This window comes from Oncorhynchus kisutch, linkage group LG6, assembly GCF_002021735.2.
Source record: "Oncorhynchus kisutch isolate 150728-3 linkage group LG6, Okis_V2, whole genome shotgun sequence".
Taxonomy (NCBI): domain Eukaryota; kingdom Metazoa; phylum Chordata; class Actinopteri; order Salmoniformes; family Salmonidae; genus Oncorhynchus; species Oncorhynchus kisutch.
In genome coordinates, this window is record NC_034179.2 from 23,081,864 (window position 1) to 23,099,465 (window position 17,602).

Here is a 17,602-nt window from a genome sequence, read left to right on the forward strand (position 1 = left end):
CACTCTAACCACTAGGCTCAATGTTTCTTTTTCCATGCTGAACGTCTGCTTTTGTCGGGTTAAAATTGAAAATGACAGCTGTGAGTCAATAACTCTATCTAATCCCTATTATGCTCCTGCAGGTTCAGAGCCCTTTGAGGCAGAGACAGCTGGCTGTTTCAGAGCAGACAACAGGAGACAGAGAGAGACACAGAGAGCCTTATAACAGGGTATGATAGGGATCTTTCAACTCTGCAAGGTCTAGAAACAAAGTATATGAGACTACAAGATTTACTCACTGAGCTGTCTTCCAGTACCGGAGGTGGAGGCTCATGGATGATCTGCAAAGATGGAAAAAGAAACTGAATCATAATCATGAAAAAATATTTTTTCCATTGGCATACTGGCAGCGTCTCTGCTGGGGTACAGGAAATTAGTTTGAATTTGAGTGTTTGATAATGAGAGAATGGTTTGATGACGGAGTGTTATCTACAGTGCCTAGTGAAAGTCTACAGTACACACCCCTTGCACGGTCTTTACAGAGGGTTTATTTGCTGTATTGTCATGCAGAATTACTTAACAGCCTTACTGCAAACAAAATGGATGATTTGGAATGGATTTTTGGAGTGAATGCAATGTTGTTGATCCTCTTTATTTTCAAGTGTTGTGGCGGCAACATCATGTTATGTACACGCTTGTCACCGGCAGGGACTGGGGAGTTTCTCAGGATAAAAAAAAACATGAAAGGAGCAAAGCCCCATATCAAATGTTATTGCTCACATACACATGGTTAGCAGATGTTAATGCGAGTGTAGCAAAAGGCTTGTGCTTCTAGTTCCGACCATGCAGTAATATCTATCAAGTAATCTAACAATTTCACAACAACTACCTTATTTATACACACAAGTGTAAAGGAATGAATAAGAAAATGTGCATATAAATATATGTATGAGCGATGGCCGAACGTCATAGGCAAGATGCAGTAGATGCTATAGAGTACAGTGTATACATATGAGATGAGTAATGTAGGGTATGTAAACATTATTTAAAGTGGCATTGTTTAAAGTGACTAGTGAGACATTTATTACATCACATTTTTTATTATTAAAGTGGCTCGAGATGAGTCAGTATGTTGGCAGTAGCCACTCAATGTTAGTGATGGCTGTTTAACAGTCTGATGGTCTTGAGATAGAAGCTGTTTTTCAGTCTCTTGGTCCCAGCTTTGATGCACCTGTACTGACCTCGCCTTCTGGATGATAGCAGGGTGAACACCCGTGGCTCGGGTGGTTGTTGCCCTTGATGATTTTTTTGGCCTTCCTGTGACATAAGGTGGTGTAGGTGTCTTGGAGGTCAGGTAGTTTGCCCCCAGAGATGCGTTGTGCAGACCTCACTACCCTCTGGAGAGCCTTACGGTTGTGGGCGGAGCAGTTGCCGTACCAGGTGGTGATACAGCCCGACAGGATGCTCTCGATTGTGCATCTGTAAAAGTTTGAGTGTTTTTGGTGACAAGCCAAATTTCTTTAGCCTCCTGAGGTTGAATAGGCGATTTTGCGCCTTCTTCACCACACTGACCATTTGTTTGTCCGTGATGTGTATGCCGAGGAACTTAAAACTTTCCACCTTCTCCACTACAGTCCCGTCGATGTGGATAGGGGTGTGCTCCCTCTGCTGTTTCCTGAAGTCCACGATCATCTCCTTTGTTTTGTTGACGTTGAGTGTGAAGTTGTTTTCCTGACACCACACTCCGAGGGCCCTCACCTCCTCCCTGTAGGCCGTCTCGTCGTTGTTGGTAATCAAGCCTACCACTGAAGTGTCGTCTGCAAACTTGATGATTGAGTTGGAGGCGTGCATGGCCACGCAGTCATGGGTGAACAGGGAGTACAGGAGAGGGCTGAGAACGCACCCTTGTGGGGCGCCAGTGTTGAGGATCAGCGGGGTGGAGATGTTGTCCAGGACCCAGTTGCATAGGGCGGGGTTGAGACCCAGCATCTCGAGTTTAATGACGAGTTTGGAGGGTACTATGGTGTTGAATGCTGAGCTGTAGTTGATGAACCGCATTCTTACATAGGTATTCCTCTTGTCCAGATGGGTTAGGGGAGTGTGATTGCGATTGAGTCGTCTGTGGACTTATTGGGGCGGTAAGAAAATTGGAGTGGGTCTAGAGTGTCAGGTAGTGTGGAGGTGATATGATCCTTGACTATTCTCTCAAAGCACTTCATGATGACGGAAGTGAGTGCTACGGGGCAATAGTCGTTTAGCTCCGTTACCTTAGCTTTCTTGGGAACAGGACCAATGGTGGCCCTCTTGAAGCATGTGGGAACAGCAGACTGGGATAGGGATTGATTGAATATGTCCGTAAACACACCAGTCACCTGGTCTGCGCATGCTCTGAGGATGCGGCTAGGAATGCCGTCTGGGCCGGAAGCCTTGCGAGGGTTAACATGTTTAACTTCTCTGGAATATCTGGGTCGGTAGCGGTGCACCTCGCCAACAGCCAGTGAAATTGCAGGGCGCCAAATTCAAAACAACAGAAATCCCATAATTAAAATTCCTCAAACATTCATGTATTATACACCCTTTTAAATATAAACTTCTTGTAAATCCAGCCACAGTTTCCAATTTCAAATAGGCATTACGGCGAAAGCACACCAAACGATTGTTAGGTCAGCACCTCGTCACAGAAAACCATACAGCCATTTTCCAGCCAAGGAGAGGGCTCACAAGATCAGGAATAGCGATTAAATTAAATCACTAACCTTTGATGATTTTCATCAGATGGCACTCACAGGACTTCATGTTACACAATAAATGTGTGTTTTGTTCGATAAAGTAAAACTTTATGTCCAAAATCCAAATTTTAAATTGGTGTGTTGTGTTCAGAAATGCATTGTCTCAAACAAACATCCGGTGAAAGTGCAGAGAGCCACATCAAATTACAGAAATACTCATAATAAACATTGATAAAAGATACAAGTGTTATGCATTGAATTATAGATAAACTTCTCCTTAATGCAACCGCTGTGTCAGATTTCAAAAAGGCTTTACGGCGAAAGCACACCTTGCGATTATGTTAGGTCAGCACCTAGCCACAGAAAAACATACAGCCATTTTCCAAAGAAGGAGAGGTGTCACAAAAGTCAGAAATAGCGTAATAAATATTCACTTACCTTTGATGATCTTGATTGGAATGCACTCCCAGGAATCCCAGTTCCACAATAAATGTTTGTTTTGTTCGATAAAGTCCATCATTTATGTCTAATACCTCCTTTTTGTTTGCGTGTTTAGCCCAGTAATCCAAATGCTCAATGCGCGATCTCTTAGTTCAGACGAAAAGTCCAAAAAGTTATATTACAGTCCGTAGAAACATGTCAAACGATGTATAGAAAATTATTTTGTCTTTAGAAATGAAAAGGAACGCAGCTACCTCTCACGGCCACGCACATGATTTAGCTCATGGCATTCTGCCAGACACCTGACTCTAACAGCTCTTATTCGCTCCCCCTTCATAGTAGAAGCCTGAAACAAGGTCCTAAAGACTGTTGACATCTAGTGGAAGCCGTAGGAAGTGCAATATGACCCCATATACACTGTATATTCGATAGGCAATGACTTCAAAAACTACAAACCTCAATTTCCCACTTCCGGGTAGGATATTTTCTCAGGTTTTTGCCTGCCATATGAGTTCTGTTATACTCACAGACAACATTCAAACAGTTTTAGAAACTTCAGTGTTTTCTATCCAAATCTACAAATTATATGCATATTCTAGCTTTTGGGCCTGAGTAGCAGGTAGTTTACCAAGCTACTCAATACTGCCCCCCCCCAGTCCCAAAGAGGTTAAATGTTTTACTCACGTTGGCTGTGGTGAAGGAGAGTCTGCAGGTTTTGGTAGCGGGACGTGTCGGTGGCACTGTATTGTCCTCAAAGCAAGCAAATAAGTTGTTTAGTTTGTCTGGGAGCGAGACATCAGTCTGCGACGGGGCTGGTTTTCTTTTTGTAGTCCGTGATTGCCTGTAGACCCTGCCACATTCCTCTCATGTCTGAGCAGTTGAATTGCGACTACTTTGTGTCTATACTGACGCTTAGCTTGTTTGGTTGCCTTGCGGAGGGAATAGCTACACTGTTTGTATTCGGTCATGTTTCCGGTCGCCTTGCCTTTGTGCTTTCAGTTTTGCGTGAATGCTGCCATCAATCCACTGTTTCTGGTTGGGGAAGGTTTTAATAGTCGCTGTTGGTACAACATCACCGATGCACTTGCTAATAAACTTGCTCACCGAATCAGCATATACAGTGCCTTGCGAAAGTATTCGGCCCCCTTGAACTTTGCGACCTTTTGCCACATTTCAGGCTTCAAACATAAAGATATAAAACTGTATTTTTTTGTGAAGAATCAACAACAAGTGGACACAATCATGAAGTGGAACGACATTTATTGGATATTTCAAACTTTTTTAACAAATATAAAAACGGAAAAATTGGGCGTGCAAAATTATTCCGCCCCTTTACTTTCAGTGCAGCAAACTCTCTCCAGAAGTTCAGCGAGGATCTCTGAATGATCTAATGTTGACCTAAATGACTAATGATGACAAATACAATCCACCTGTGTGTAATCAAGTCTCCGTATAAATGCACCTGCACTGTGATAGACTCAGAGGTCCGTTAAAAGCGCAGAGAGCATCATGAAGAACAAGGAACACACCAGGCAGGTCCGAGATACTGTTGTGAAGAAGTTTAAAGCCGGATTTGGATACAAAAAGATTTCCCAAGCTTTAAACATCCCAAGGAGCACTGTGCAAGCGATAATATTGAAATGGGAGGAGTATCAGACCACTGCAAATCTACCAAGACCTGGCCATCCCTCTAAACTTTCAGCTCATACAAGGAGAAGACTGATCAGAGATGCACCCAAGAGGCCCATGATCACTCTGGATGAACTGCAGAGATCTACAGCTGAGGTGGGAGACTCTGTCCATAGGACAACAATCAGTCGTATATTGCACAAATCTGGCCTTTATGGAAGAGTGGCAAGAAGAAAGCCATTTCTTAAAGATATCCATAAAAAGTGTAGTTTAAAGTTTGCCACAAGCCACCTGGGAGACACACCAAACATGTGGAAGAAGGTGCTCTGGTCAGATGAAACCAAAATTGAACTTTTTGGCAACAATGCAAAAGGTTATGTTTGGTGTAAAAGCAACACACCATCCCCACTGTCAAACATGGTGGTGGCAGCATCATGGTTTGGGCCTGCTTTTCTTCAGCAGGGACAGGGAAGATGGTTAAAATTGATGGGAAGATGGATGGAGCCAAATACAGGACCATTCTGGAAGAAAACCTGATGGAGTCTGCAAAAGACCTGAGACTGGGACGGAGATTTGTCTTCCAACAAGACAATGATCCAAAACATAAAGCAAAATCTACAATGGAATGGTTCAAAAATAAACATATCCAGGTGTTAGAATGGCCAAGTCAAAGTCCAGACCTGAATCCAATCAAGAATCTGTGGAAAGAACTGAAAACTGCTGTTCACAAATGCTCTCCATCCAACCTCACTGAGCTCGAGCTGTTTTGCAAGGAGGAATGGGAAAAAATTTCAGTCTCTCGATGTGCAAAACTGATAGAGACATACCCCAAGCGACTTACAGCTGTAATCGCAGCAAAAGGTGGCGCTACAAAGTATTAACTTAAGGGGGCTGAATAATTTTGCACGCCCAATTTTTCAGTTTTTGATTTGTTAAAAAAGTTTGAAATATCCAATAAATGTCGTTCCACTTCATGATTGTGTCCCACTTGTTGTTGATTCTTCACAAAAAAATACAGTTTTATATCTTTGTTTGAAGCCTGAAATGTGGCAAAAGGTCGCAAAGTTCAAGGGGGCCGAATACTTTCGCAAGGCACTGTACATCAATGTTGTTGTTCGACGCTATCTGGAACATATCCCAGTTCATGTGATCGAAGCAATCTTGAAGCGTGGAATCAGATTGGTCGGACCAGCGTTGAACAGACCTGAGCACTGGTGTTTCCTGTTTTAGTTTCTATAGGCTGGGAGCAACAAAATGGAGTAATGGTCAGATTTGCCGAAAGGAGGGCGAGGGGTGGCTTTGTATGCATCACGGATGTTAGAGTAACAATGATCCAGATCCAGGTTAAATGTTAGAGGAAAACCCGCCGTAGTATTCTGAGAACCTAACCCCGGGATAGTTTTATTTTACAGCGAGACAATTACACGCATTTTAATGCCAAAGACACACCAGACTGGCTTTCCGAGGTGGTGAGTGTTCCTGAATGGACCAGATTCAAGCAAATCTGCTTGAAAATCAGAGACATGGTTTGAATATTGCTGTCCTACAATTATTCCCAACCAAATTTACTGAACTTGAGCAATTTTTGAGCAATTTTTACAAAAACAAGAGATATACAATGAGTATGCAAAACATTAAGAACTGAAAGCTATGATCCCTTATTGATCTCACTTTAAATCCACTTCAGTCAGTGTAGGTGAAGGGGGAGAGACCGGTTAAATAAGGATTTTTAATAAGCCTTGAGGCAATTGATACATGACTTGTGTATGTGTGCCATTCAGATGGTGAATGGGCAAGACAAAATATTTAAGTGCCTTTTGAACAGGATATGGTAGTAGGTGCCAGGCGCAGAGGTTTGTGTCAAGAACTGTAACGTTTCTGAGTTTTTCACGCTCAACAGTTTCCCATGCGTATGAAGAGTGGTCCACCACCCAAAGGACATCCAGCCAACTTGACACAACTGTGGGAAGCATTGGAGTCAACATGGGCCAGCATCCCTGTGGAATGCTTTCGAGACCTTGTAGAGTCCGTGCCCCGATGAATTGAGGCTTTTTTGAGGGCAAAAGGGGGGTTGCAACTCAATATTAGGAAGGTGGTACTAACGTTTGGTATGCTCGGTGTATGTTTTCCTAAGAGATGTGCAAAGTTTGTAGAATCTTATTCAAAATTATACACAGCTGTAATGGATGCCAGTATTAACTCTGTGGTGTGAAAAAATATAAAATTGAATCCCTTTTTAGATGTAATTTTAAAGCTGCAAAACATGAAGAATGTGCAAGGGGTGTGTAGACTTTCACTAGCGACTATATTCATTTTTTGTATGTTTGTTTTTAGAGGTACTGTAGATGAAACACAATCTCATGAACAAATACTGCTGTGTACTGCAATATCCTAATGCACACACACTTCACGAAATGATTACAAAAAGTATCTCCTCATGGACTTTCGTTGGGACAAGATGGCTGACGTACCACTGTGCAGCAGAGAGGCCAGAACCACCAGAGCAGAGCCAGCGTCAGGAGGAGCAGCAGGATGAGCAGAGCTATGGCCAAAAATGTCCCGTCCGACTGGGGGAGGCCGAGAGAGGAAATAAGGTCAGAACCTGGTGTACGTAAACTAAAATCTGTGCTTGAACACAAGCTATATTACCCCCCAGGAATAGACATGGAAGAGTACAGTACTAAAATGAGCCAAACAATTAGAAGCACAACACTGTGTGGAGAAGTGGTGAGGGGTTGATACTTACACAGCTGACAGAGGTGATGGTGACAGAACTAGATATGAAACTCAGGCCATTGTTCATACTGACGTGAAGGGTAGCTGCCCTGAGGGAGGTGAGAGGAAGGTGAGGGGTGAGGTGACTGCACTGCTTATATATTTTGCTCGAATATCCTTCAACACATCTCTGTTTTAATTTCAGAGACCGACTGCTTTTCTGAGAAAATACAGTTAAAGTCAGAAGTTTACATACACCTTAGCCAAATGCATTTAAACTCAGTTTTTCACAATTCCTGTTATTTAATCATAGTAAAAAATCCCTGTCTAAGGTTAGTTAGGATAGCCACTTTATTTTAAGAATGTGAAATGTCAGAATAATATTAGAGAGAAGGATTTATTTCACCTTATATTTCTTTCATCACATTCCCAGTGGGTCAGAAGTTTACATACACTCAATTAGTATTTGGTAGCATTGCCTTTAAATTGTTTAAGTTGGGTCAAACATTTTGGGTAGACTTCCACAAGCTTCCCACAATAGTTGGGTTTATTTTGGCCCATTCCTCCTGACAGAGCTGGAGTAACTGAGTCAGGTTTGTAGGCCTCCTTACTCGAACACACTTTTTCAGTTCTGCCCACAGATTTTCTATGGGATTGAGGTCAGGGCTTTGTGATGGCCACTCCAATACCTTGACCTTGTTGTACTTAAGCCATTTTGCCACCATTTTGAAAGTATGCTTGGGGTCATTGTCCATTTGGAAGACGCATTTGCGATCAAGCTTTAACTGATGTCTTGAGATGTTGCTTCAATATATCCACATAATTTTCCATCCTCATGGTGCCATCTATTTTGTGAAGTGCACCAGTCCCTCCTGCTTTAAAGCATCCCCACAACATGATGCTGCCACCCCTGTGCTTCACGGTTGGGATGGTGTTCTTTGGCTTGCAAGCCCCCCCCCCTCTTTTCCTCCAAACATAACGATGGTCATTATGGCCAAACGGTTCTAAATTTGTTTCATCAGACCAGAGGACATTTCTCAAAAAAAAAATAACTTTGTCAGTGTGCAATTGCAAACCGTAGTCTGGCTTTTTTTATGGCGGTTTTGGAGCCGTGGCTTCTTCCTTGCTGAGTGGACTTTCAGGTTATGTCGATATAGGACCTGTTTTACTGTGGATATAGATACTTTTGTACCTGTTTCCTCCAGCATCTTCACACAGTCCTTTGCTGTTGTTCTGGGATTGATTTGCACTTTTCGCAACAAAGTACTTTAATCTCTAGGAGATAGAACTCGTCTCCTTCCTGAGTAGTATGACGGCAGCATGGTCCCATGGTGCTTATACTTGCAAACTATTGTTTGTACAGATGAACGTGGTACCTTCAGGCGTTTGGAAATGTATCCCAAGGATGAACCAGACATGTGGAGGTCTACAATTTGTTTCCTGATGTCTTGGCTGATTTCCTTTGATTTTCCCATGATGTCAAGCAAAGAGGCACTGAGTTTGAAGGTACACCTCGAAATACATCCACAGGTACACCTCCAATTGACTTAATGATATAAATTAGCCTATCAGAAGCCTCTAAACACATGACATCATTTTCTGGAATTTTCCAAGCTGTTTAAAGGCACAGTCAACTTAGTGTATGTAAACTTTTGACCCACTGGAATTGTGGTACAGTGAATTATAAGTGAAATAATCTGTCTGTAAACAATTTTTGGAAAAATTACTTGTCATGCAGAAAGTAGATGTCCTAACCGACTTGCCAAAATTATAGTTTGTTAACAAGAAATTTGTGGAGTGGTTGAAAAATGAGTTTTAATGACTCCAACCTAACACGGAACACCAACCGGCTGCGAGCGTGCGCCATTGTGCATACATTTTATTTTGTCCCCTCACACCAAACGCGATCACGACACACAGGTTAAAATATCAAAACAATCTCTAAACCAGTTACATAAATTTTGGGACAGGTCGAAAAGCATTAAACATTTATGGCAATTTAGCTAGTTAGCTTGCACTTGCTAGCTCATTTGTCCTGGAATATAAACATTGAGTTGTTATTTTACCTGAAATGCACAAGGTCCTCTACTCCGACAATTAATCCACACATAAAACGTTCAACCGAATCGTTTCTAGTCATCTCTCATCCTTCCAGGCTTTTTCATCTTTGAACTTATATAGTGATTGATAAATAGTAAATAGTATTACTACACCAACCGGCAACACAGTTTGTCTTTCAATCACCCACGTGGGTATAACCAATGAGGAGATGGCACGTGGGCTACCTGCTTCTATAAACCAATGAGGAGATGGGAGAGGCAGGACTTGCAGCGCGATACGCATCGGAAATATGCGCCTGAGCAGTGTGGGTGCAATAATTGAATAACATAGATTTCTAAATTCATTTTGCAACGCTCGCGTCGCATGTGGTCAGCCTATAAGTGTATGTAAACTTCCGACTTCAACTGTATGTCTTGAAAGAAAAGGAGGTGTAATTGTGAGTAATGGGTATGTAAAATAATATATACAGTGGGGCAAAAAAGTATTTAGTCAGCCACCAATTGTGCAAGTTCTCCCACTTAAAAATATGAGAGAGGCCTGTAATTTTCATCATAGGTACACTTCAACAATGAGAAATTAGAAACAAAATCCAGAAAATCACATTGTAGGAATTTTAATGAATTTATTTGCAGATTATGGTGGAAAATAAGTATTTGGTCACCTACAAACAAGCAAGATTTCTGGCTCTCACAGACCTGTAACTTCTTTAAGAGGCTCCTCTGTCCTCCACCTGTATTAATGGCACCTGTTTGAACTTGTTATCAGTATAAAAGACACCTATCCACAACCTCAAACAGTCACACTCCAAACTCAATGGCCGAGACCAAAGAGCTGTCAAAGGACACCAGAAACAAAATTGTAGACCTGCACCAGGCTGGGAAGACTGAATCTGCAATAGGTAAGCAGCTTGGTTTGAAGAAATCAACTGTGGGAGCAATTATTAGGAAATGGAAGACATACAAGACCACTGATAATCTCCCTCGATCTGGGGCTCCACGCAAGATCTCACCCCGTGGGGTCAAAATGATCACAAGAACGGTGTGCAAAAATCCCAGAACCACACGGGGGGACCTAGTGAATGACCTGCAGAGAGCTGGGACCAAAGTAACAAAGCCTACCATCAGTAACACACTACGCCGCCAGGGACTCAAATCCTGTGGTGCCAGACGTGTACCCCTGCTTAAGCCAGTACATGTCCAGGCCCGTCTGAAGTTTGCTAGAGAGCATTTGGATGATCCAGAAGAAGATTGGGAGAATGTCATATGGTCAGATGAAACCAAAATATAACTTTTTGGTAAAAACTCAACTCGTCGTGTTTGGAGGACAAAGAATGCTGAGTTGCATCCAAAGAACACCATACCTACTGTGAAGAATGGGGGTGGAAACCTCATGCTTTGGGGCTGTTTTTCTGCAAAGGGACCAGGACGACTGATCCGTGTAAAGGAAAGAATGAACGGGGCCATGTATTGTGAGATTTTGAGTGAAAACCTCCTTCCATCAGCAAGGGTATTGAAGATGAAACGTGGCTGGGTCTTTCAGCATGACAATGATCCCAAACATACCACCCGGGCAACGAAGGAGTGGCTTTGTAAGAATAATTTCAAGGTCCTGGAGTGGCCTAGCCAGTCTCCAGATCTCAACCCCATAGAAAATCTTTGGAGGGAGTTGAAAGTCCGTGTTTGCCCAGCAACAGCCCCAAAGCATCACTGCTCTAGAGGAGATCTGCATGGAGGAATGGGCCAAAATGCCAGCAACAGTGTGTGAAAACCTTGTGAAGACTTACAGAAAACGTTTGACCTCTGTCATTGCCAACAAAGGGTATATAACAAAGTATTGAGAAACTTTTGTTATTTACCAAATACAAATTTTCCACCATAATTTGCAAATAAATTGTGATTTTCTGGATTTTTTTTCTTATTATTTTGTCTGTCATAGTTGAAGTGTACCTATGATGAAAATTACAGGCCTCTCTCATCTTTTTAAGTGGGAGAACTTGCACAATTGGTGGCTGACTAAATACTTTTTTGCCACACTGTATGTTTATATTAGCGTTTCATGAGTAGGGTTTGGCATGCATCAATTAAAGCAGTGAGAATGTGAGAGTTAAACAGTCACTTACGTCCCCTCCTCCTCCAATACTGGTGCTGGACACAGCAGGTAGGTGTCTCTCACGACCAATGGTCTTTTCACTATGAGATTATAGAAGAGAATGCATTGTATTATGTGTGTATATGAATACCTAATACTGTGGATAATGTGCCTCATTATAAATCCCAGGCAGTAGCTATGCATCCAGCTAGAGGTGCATGGAAATAAAATCTAAAATAAAATCAACAAAATACAGTTAAGTAGCTAATTCATTACCAAACTGTGCTATTAATTTAACTATTTATCTTAGTTAAAGTATTATAGTTTCAAAGAGTTGTAGATCAAAGAGTGCTTCAAAGACTATAGTTGAAATTGAAATACTTTGAGACAAGTTGTGAAAATTCCTTTCTTTTTTGTTGTCTTTGTGGCCCTTTACTTGTGGAAAATGAAGCATCTGAAATCTTTCAGAGTGAGTGTGGTTTATTTACCCTGGCCGAGAGAACTTCCAGTGTGTGCATATGGCACATAAGATCCACATTCCTTCTGTACATCTGAGAAGCCTTAAGTATTCAACCAGATGAATTAAAGTGAGGGTGCGTGTGTGTGTGTGTGTAGGGGAGTGAGGAAAGACAGAACAGAACTCATTAGGATTTGTAATAACAGTGGGCATGCTATAACCCCCTCTTGCTTGTGGCTAAATCAAACGTAGCCCCATTTCGCATAATGCCTCAGGAAAGAATGTAGAAATGTTTCTTCAGTGTAAAGAATTGGACTACTCTACTGAATATTGCTTGTCAAAGGATATTATTGCAAGTCCCTTATCCATGGAACTTTTGGAGATTCTAGATGAAATAAACCCTTGCCTTTAAAGCTTCAGAGAGCCTTCTACCTAGTTTTTCAGAGACACTGAGGCTACAGCAGATGTGCTAGATCAGTTTTGGATGAGTGAACAAAGAAACAAAGAAACCTAATTAAATCTCCAACTCAGATCTGTGCACTGCTGCCGACTCCATTGGTGTGGAATTTGCAACCAGACAGTGGTTTGCAACTTTTGAGCGAGGGTAATCTTGCATCAAAATATTTGTAGTCCTTTCTTGGTCCAATGTTCTGTCATGTGTAGGGCACCTTGTGGGATACTGCTGTTCTACATTGGCTCAATTAAATGGTTAGGTAAGGAACAGAAGACAGGCAGAAATTGTCTTGAGAACCCAACTGGTGCCTGTTTGATCTAATGAGCTTTCTTTCAGGCTCATTCCTTTAGGTTATTTTGTTCAGGATGTTTGAAATCCTTCTCTTTTGTATTTGCCTGTTTCATAGTCACAGTCGATAACAGCCAACTCACTGTGACTGCTGAAACATATCTCTTTCTAAGCCTCATTAGAAATTAGAAATCCAGATCATTCAAATCAGGGGTGTTACTGATGGGATTCATTAAGGTTAATGGTCGGTAAATTGTAGATACCATAACTTCCACTTACTCAAAGTGAGAGTGTCGTTGATGCGGAAGCTACAAAGGACCTTCCCCACCTCGCGGGCATGTGAGAAACCATTTCCTTTCACTACCACCTGGAAGGACTCTAAGGAGGGATGAAAGGGAGAGAACAATCATCAATGCCATGTGTTCACCTTGATAGTCATAAGTAAAGTGGAATTACAGTTGATAATGATATTTTCAAAACCTTATTTCCTGAGGCCAAAAGCTTCCCAATTATCCATAATGATACATCCCACTGGGCACACCATGTCATTTCAACGTGAATAATTGGGTAATATTTGGTAGATGCACTAGGGTAGCCTAGTGGTTAGAGCGTTGGACTAGTAACCGTAAGGTTGCAAGTTCAAACCCCCGAGCTGACAATGTACAAATCTGTCGTTCTGCCCCTGAACAGACAGTTAACCCACTGTTCCTAGGCCGTCATTGAAAATAAGAATTTGTTCTTAACTGACTTGCCTAGTTAAATAAAGGTAGAAAATGAGATTCTAAACTATTTTCATCCACTCAAAAAAATGTTTTTTTGAATTCCCAATGTGTTATCACTATGCCTTCAACCATCTAAAAGCACAATTCAATTCCAATGGAAAATCCATATCTGATTTCTGGTTTAGTTGTCACCTAAATGTGTTATCAATGCGCTTTCAACCATTTAAAAGCACAACAACATTTAAATGGGAATTCAATGTCAGATATTTTGTTTATTTATACAACAACTTAATGTGTTATCAATGTGCGTCATCTAATCGCACAACCAAATTACCTGGATTGCAGTTGAAATTGCATTAAACTACATGGTGCAAGTGATCAATGCCATTGGAGATTCTGTTCAGATAACTGTAGCACTTGTGAAGATTTCCACGGAACTGCGACCCTGAACATGCACGATTTCTATGATTAAATAAGAAGAAATTTTACAGGAACCTCAATGTGCATGGGATGTTACAAATTTTAAGTTTGAATAAATACTGTTACATTAGTTTGTACGATAGCCTTAAGATTAAGCTATTTACTGTCTTACAAAAGTAATATTGAATTGTGTTTGGTTGACAATGCAACCAAATATAAACATTTAAAGGAGATGTATCTATTACTTGGATAGTTCAATCTGAGCCACTGGCTTAATCTGCTTATTTTATTGTATTTTTTAAACTTTTATGAGCTTGAAGCCCTAGGCCTATATGTATTGTCTATTTTTAGAATGTAAACAATAGCTGTTGATGACTTCCCAAATGCTATATACTGTAGGTCTAAATATCGTTACATATCATTTGCTCTGTTGAACCTACCCTTTGGAATTACTTAGATAGCAACAGTGAATCTATTAAGTGGAGACTTCTCAACAATCATTCTCATGATAACACACACATGGTTATAGTCAAATATCAACGCTAAGCAGGGCTGGGTTTGGTTAAAGCCCTGGATGGGAGACTGAAGGGATAGCTATAGATACAGCGCATTTGGAAGGTATGCAGACCAATTGACTGTTTCCCACATTTTGTTACGTTACAGCCTTATTCTAAAATGGATGAAATAGTTTGTTTTCCTCATCAATCTAAACACAATACTCCATAATGACAAAGCAAAAACAGTATTTTTTTTCTTTCTTCAAATTAGTACAAATAAAAACTGAAATATCACATTTACATAAGTATTCAGACCCTTTACTCAGTACTTTGTTGAAGCACCTTTGGCAGCGATTACAGGCTCAAGTCAAATGTTATTTGTCACATGCGCGGAATACAACAGGTAGACCTTACAGTGAAATGCTTACTTACGAGCCCTTAATTAGCCAACAATGCAGTTTTAAGAAAAAAAAAAAAAAAAAAGTAGCAAATAATGAAGAGCAGCAGTAAAACAACAATAGCGAGGCTACATACAATGGATACCGGTACAGAGTCAATGTGCAGCACCGGTTAGTCGTGGTAATTGAGCTATTATATACATGTACTGTAGGTAGAGTTATTTAAGTGACTTATGCAGACTTATGCAGAGATAATAACAGAGAGTAGCGGCAGCGTAAAAGAGTGAAGAGGTGGTGCAGGGGGGGGGGGGGGGGTCAATGCAAATAGTCTGGGTAGCCATTTGATTAGATGTTCAGGAGTCGTATGGCTTGTGAATAGAAGCTGTTTAGAAGCCTCTTGGACCTAGACTTGGCGCTCCGGTTACCGCTTGCCGTGCGGTAGCAGGGAGAACAGTCTATGACTAGGGTGGCTGGAGTCTTTGACGATTTTTAGGGCCTTCCTCTGACACCGCCTGGTATAGAGGTCCTGGATTGCAGGAAGCTTGGCTCCAGTGATGTACTGGGCCGTACGCACTACCCTCTATTGTGCCTTGCGGTCGGAGGCTGAACAGTTGCCATACCAGGAAGTGATGCAACCAGTCAGGATGCTCTCGATGGTGCAGCTGTAGAGCCTTTTGAGGATCTGAGGACCCATGGCAAATTTTTTCAGTCTCCTGAGTGGGAATAGGTTTTGTCGTGCCCTCTTCACAACTGTTTTAGTGTGCTTGGACCATGTCCGTTTGTTGATGTGGACACCAAGGAACTTGAAGCTCTCAACCTGCTCCACTACAGCCCCGTCAATGAGAATGGGGGTGTGCTCGGTCCTCCTTTTTCTGTAGTCCACAATCATCTCCTTAGTCTTGATCACATTGCGGGACAGATTGTTGTCCTGGCACCACACAGCCAGGTCTCTGATCTCCGCCCTATATGCTGTCTCGTCATTGTTTGTGATCAGGCCTACCACTGTTGTCATCTGCAAACTTAATGAAGGTAATGGAGTCATGCCTGGCCTTGCAGTCATGAGTGAACAGAGAGTACAGGAGGGGACTGAGCATGCACCCTTGAGGGGCCCCCGTGTTGAGGATCAGCGTGGCTGATGTGTTGTTACCTACCCTTACCATCTGGCCCGTCAGGAAGTCCAGGATCCAGTTGCAGAGGGAGGTGTTTAGTCCCAGGGTCCTTAGCTTAGTGATGAACTTTGAGGGCACTATGGTGTTGAACGCAATCCGTATGGCCCTGTGGCCTTGTGAATGTTGACCTTTTTTTAACGTCTTACTCACATCGGCTGCGGAGAGCGTGATCACACAGTCGTCCGGAGCAGTTGATGCTCTCATGCATGCTTCAGTGTTACTAGCCTCGAAGCGAGCATAGAAGTAATTTAGCTTGTCTGGTAGGCTTGTGTCACTGGGCAGCTCTCGGCTGTGCTTCCCTTTGTAGTCTCTAATAATTTGCAAGCCCTGCCACATCTGACGTGCGTCGGAGCCGGCGTAGTACGATTCAATCTTAGCCCTGTATTGATGCTTTGCTTGTTTGATGGTTCGTCTGAGGGAATAGCAAGATTTCTTGCTCCTTGAAAGCGGCTGCTCTACCCTTTAGCTCAATGCAGACGTTGCCTGTAATCCATGGCTTCTGGTTGGGGTATGTACGTACAGTCACTGTGGGGACGAAGTCATCGGTGCACTTATTGATGAAGCCAGTGACTGATGTGGTGTACTCTTCAATGCCATCGGAAGAATCCCGGAACATATTCCAGTCTGTGCTAGCAAAACAGTCCTGCAGCTTAGCATCTGCTTCATCTGACCACTTTTTTATTGACCAAGTCACTGGTGGTTCCTGCTTTAATTTTTGCTTGTATGCAGGAGTCAGGAGGATAGAATTCTGGTTAGATTTGCCAAAAGGAGGGTGAGGGAGAGCTTTATATGCGTCTTTGTGTGTGGAGTAAAGGTGGTCTAGAGTCTTTTTCCCTCTTGTTGCACATTTAACATGCTGGTAGAAATTTGGTAAAACGGATTTAAGTTTCCCTGCATTAAAGTCCCAAGGCACTAGGAGCGCCGCCTCTGGATGAGCGTTTTCCTGTTTGCTGATGTCGGTATACAGCTCATTGAGCGCGGTCTTAGTGTCAGTATCAGTCTGTGGTGGTATATAGACAGCTATGAAAAATACAGATGAAAACTCTGTGTAGAAAGTGTGGTCTATCATGAAATACTCTACCTCAGGTGAGCAAAACCTTAAGACTTCATTAGATATCGTGTACCAGCTGTTGTTTACAAATATACATAGACTGTCTCCCCTTGCCTTACCAGAGGCTGCTGTTCTATCCTGCCGATACAGTGTATAACCCGCCAGCTGTATGTTATTCATGTCGTCGTTCAGCCACGACTCGGTGAAACATAAGTTATTACGGTTTTTAATGTCCCGTTGGTAGGATATACGTGCTTTTAGTTTGTCCAATTTATTATCCAGCGATTGTACGTTGGCCAATAGTAGGGATGGCAACAGCAGATTAGCCACTCGTTGGCGCGTCCTCACAAGGCACCCGATCTCCTTCCGCGATATCCTTTCCATCTGTTTCTCCTGTGAATGACAGGGATGAGGGCCTATTCGGGTGTCTGGGGTAAATCCCTCTCGTCCGACTCATTAATTAAAGATACATTCTTCGTCCAGTTCAAGGTGAGTAATCACTGT

At 42.2% G+C, this 17,602-nt stretch overlaps 1 protein-coding gene across 1 annotated transcript in view; it reads right to left on the minus strand.

Annotated features, from left to right (window-relative positions):
* The window catches only part of LOC109893608 (anthrax toxin receptor 1-like), a 39,249-nt gene that overhangs the window by 7,211 nt on the left and 14,436 nt on the right, over nucleotides 1-17,602 (minus strand). The window contains exons 10-14 of the mRNA XM_031826423.1: nucleotides 13,121-13,219; nucleotides 11,674-11,743; nucleotides 7,525-7,603; nucleotides 7,250-7,345; nucleotides 279-320 (exon numbers count right to left, since the gene is read on the minus strand). Of these exons, the coding sequence (XP_031682283.1) occupies nucleotides 279-320; nucleotides 7,250-7,345; nucleotides 7,525-7,603; nucleotides 11,674-11,743; nucleotides 13,121-13,219 (386 nt within the window). The remainder of the gene's footprint in view (nucleotides 1-278; nucleotides 321-7,249; nucleotides 7,346-7,524; nucleotides 7,604-11,673; nucleotides 11,744-13,120; nucleotides 13,220-17,602) is intronic.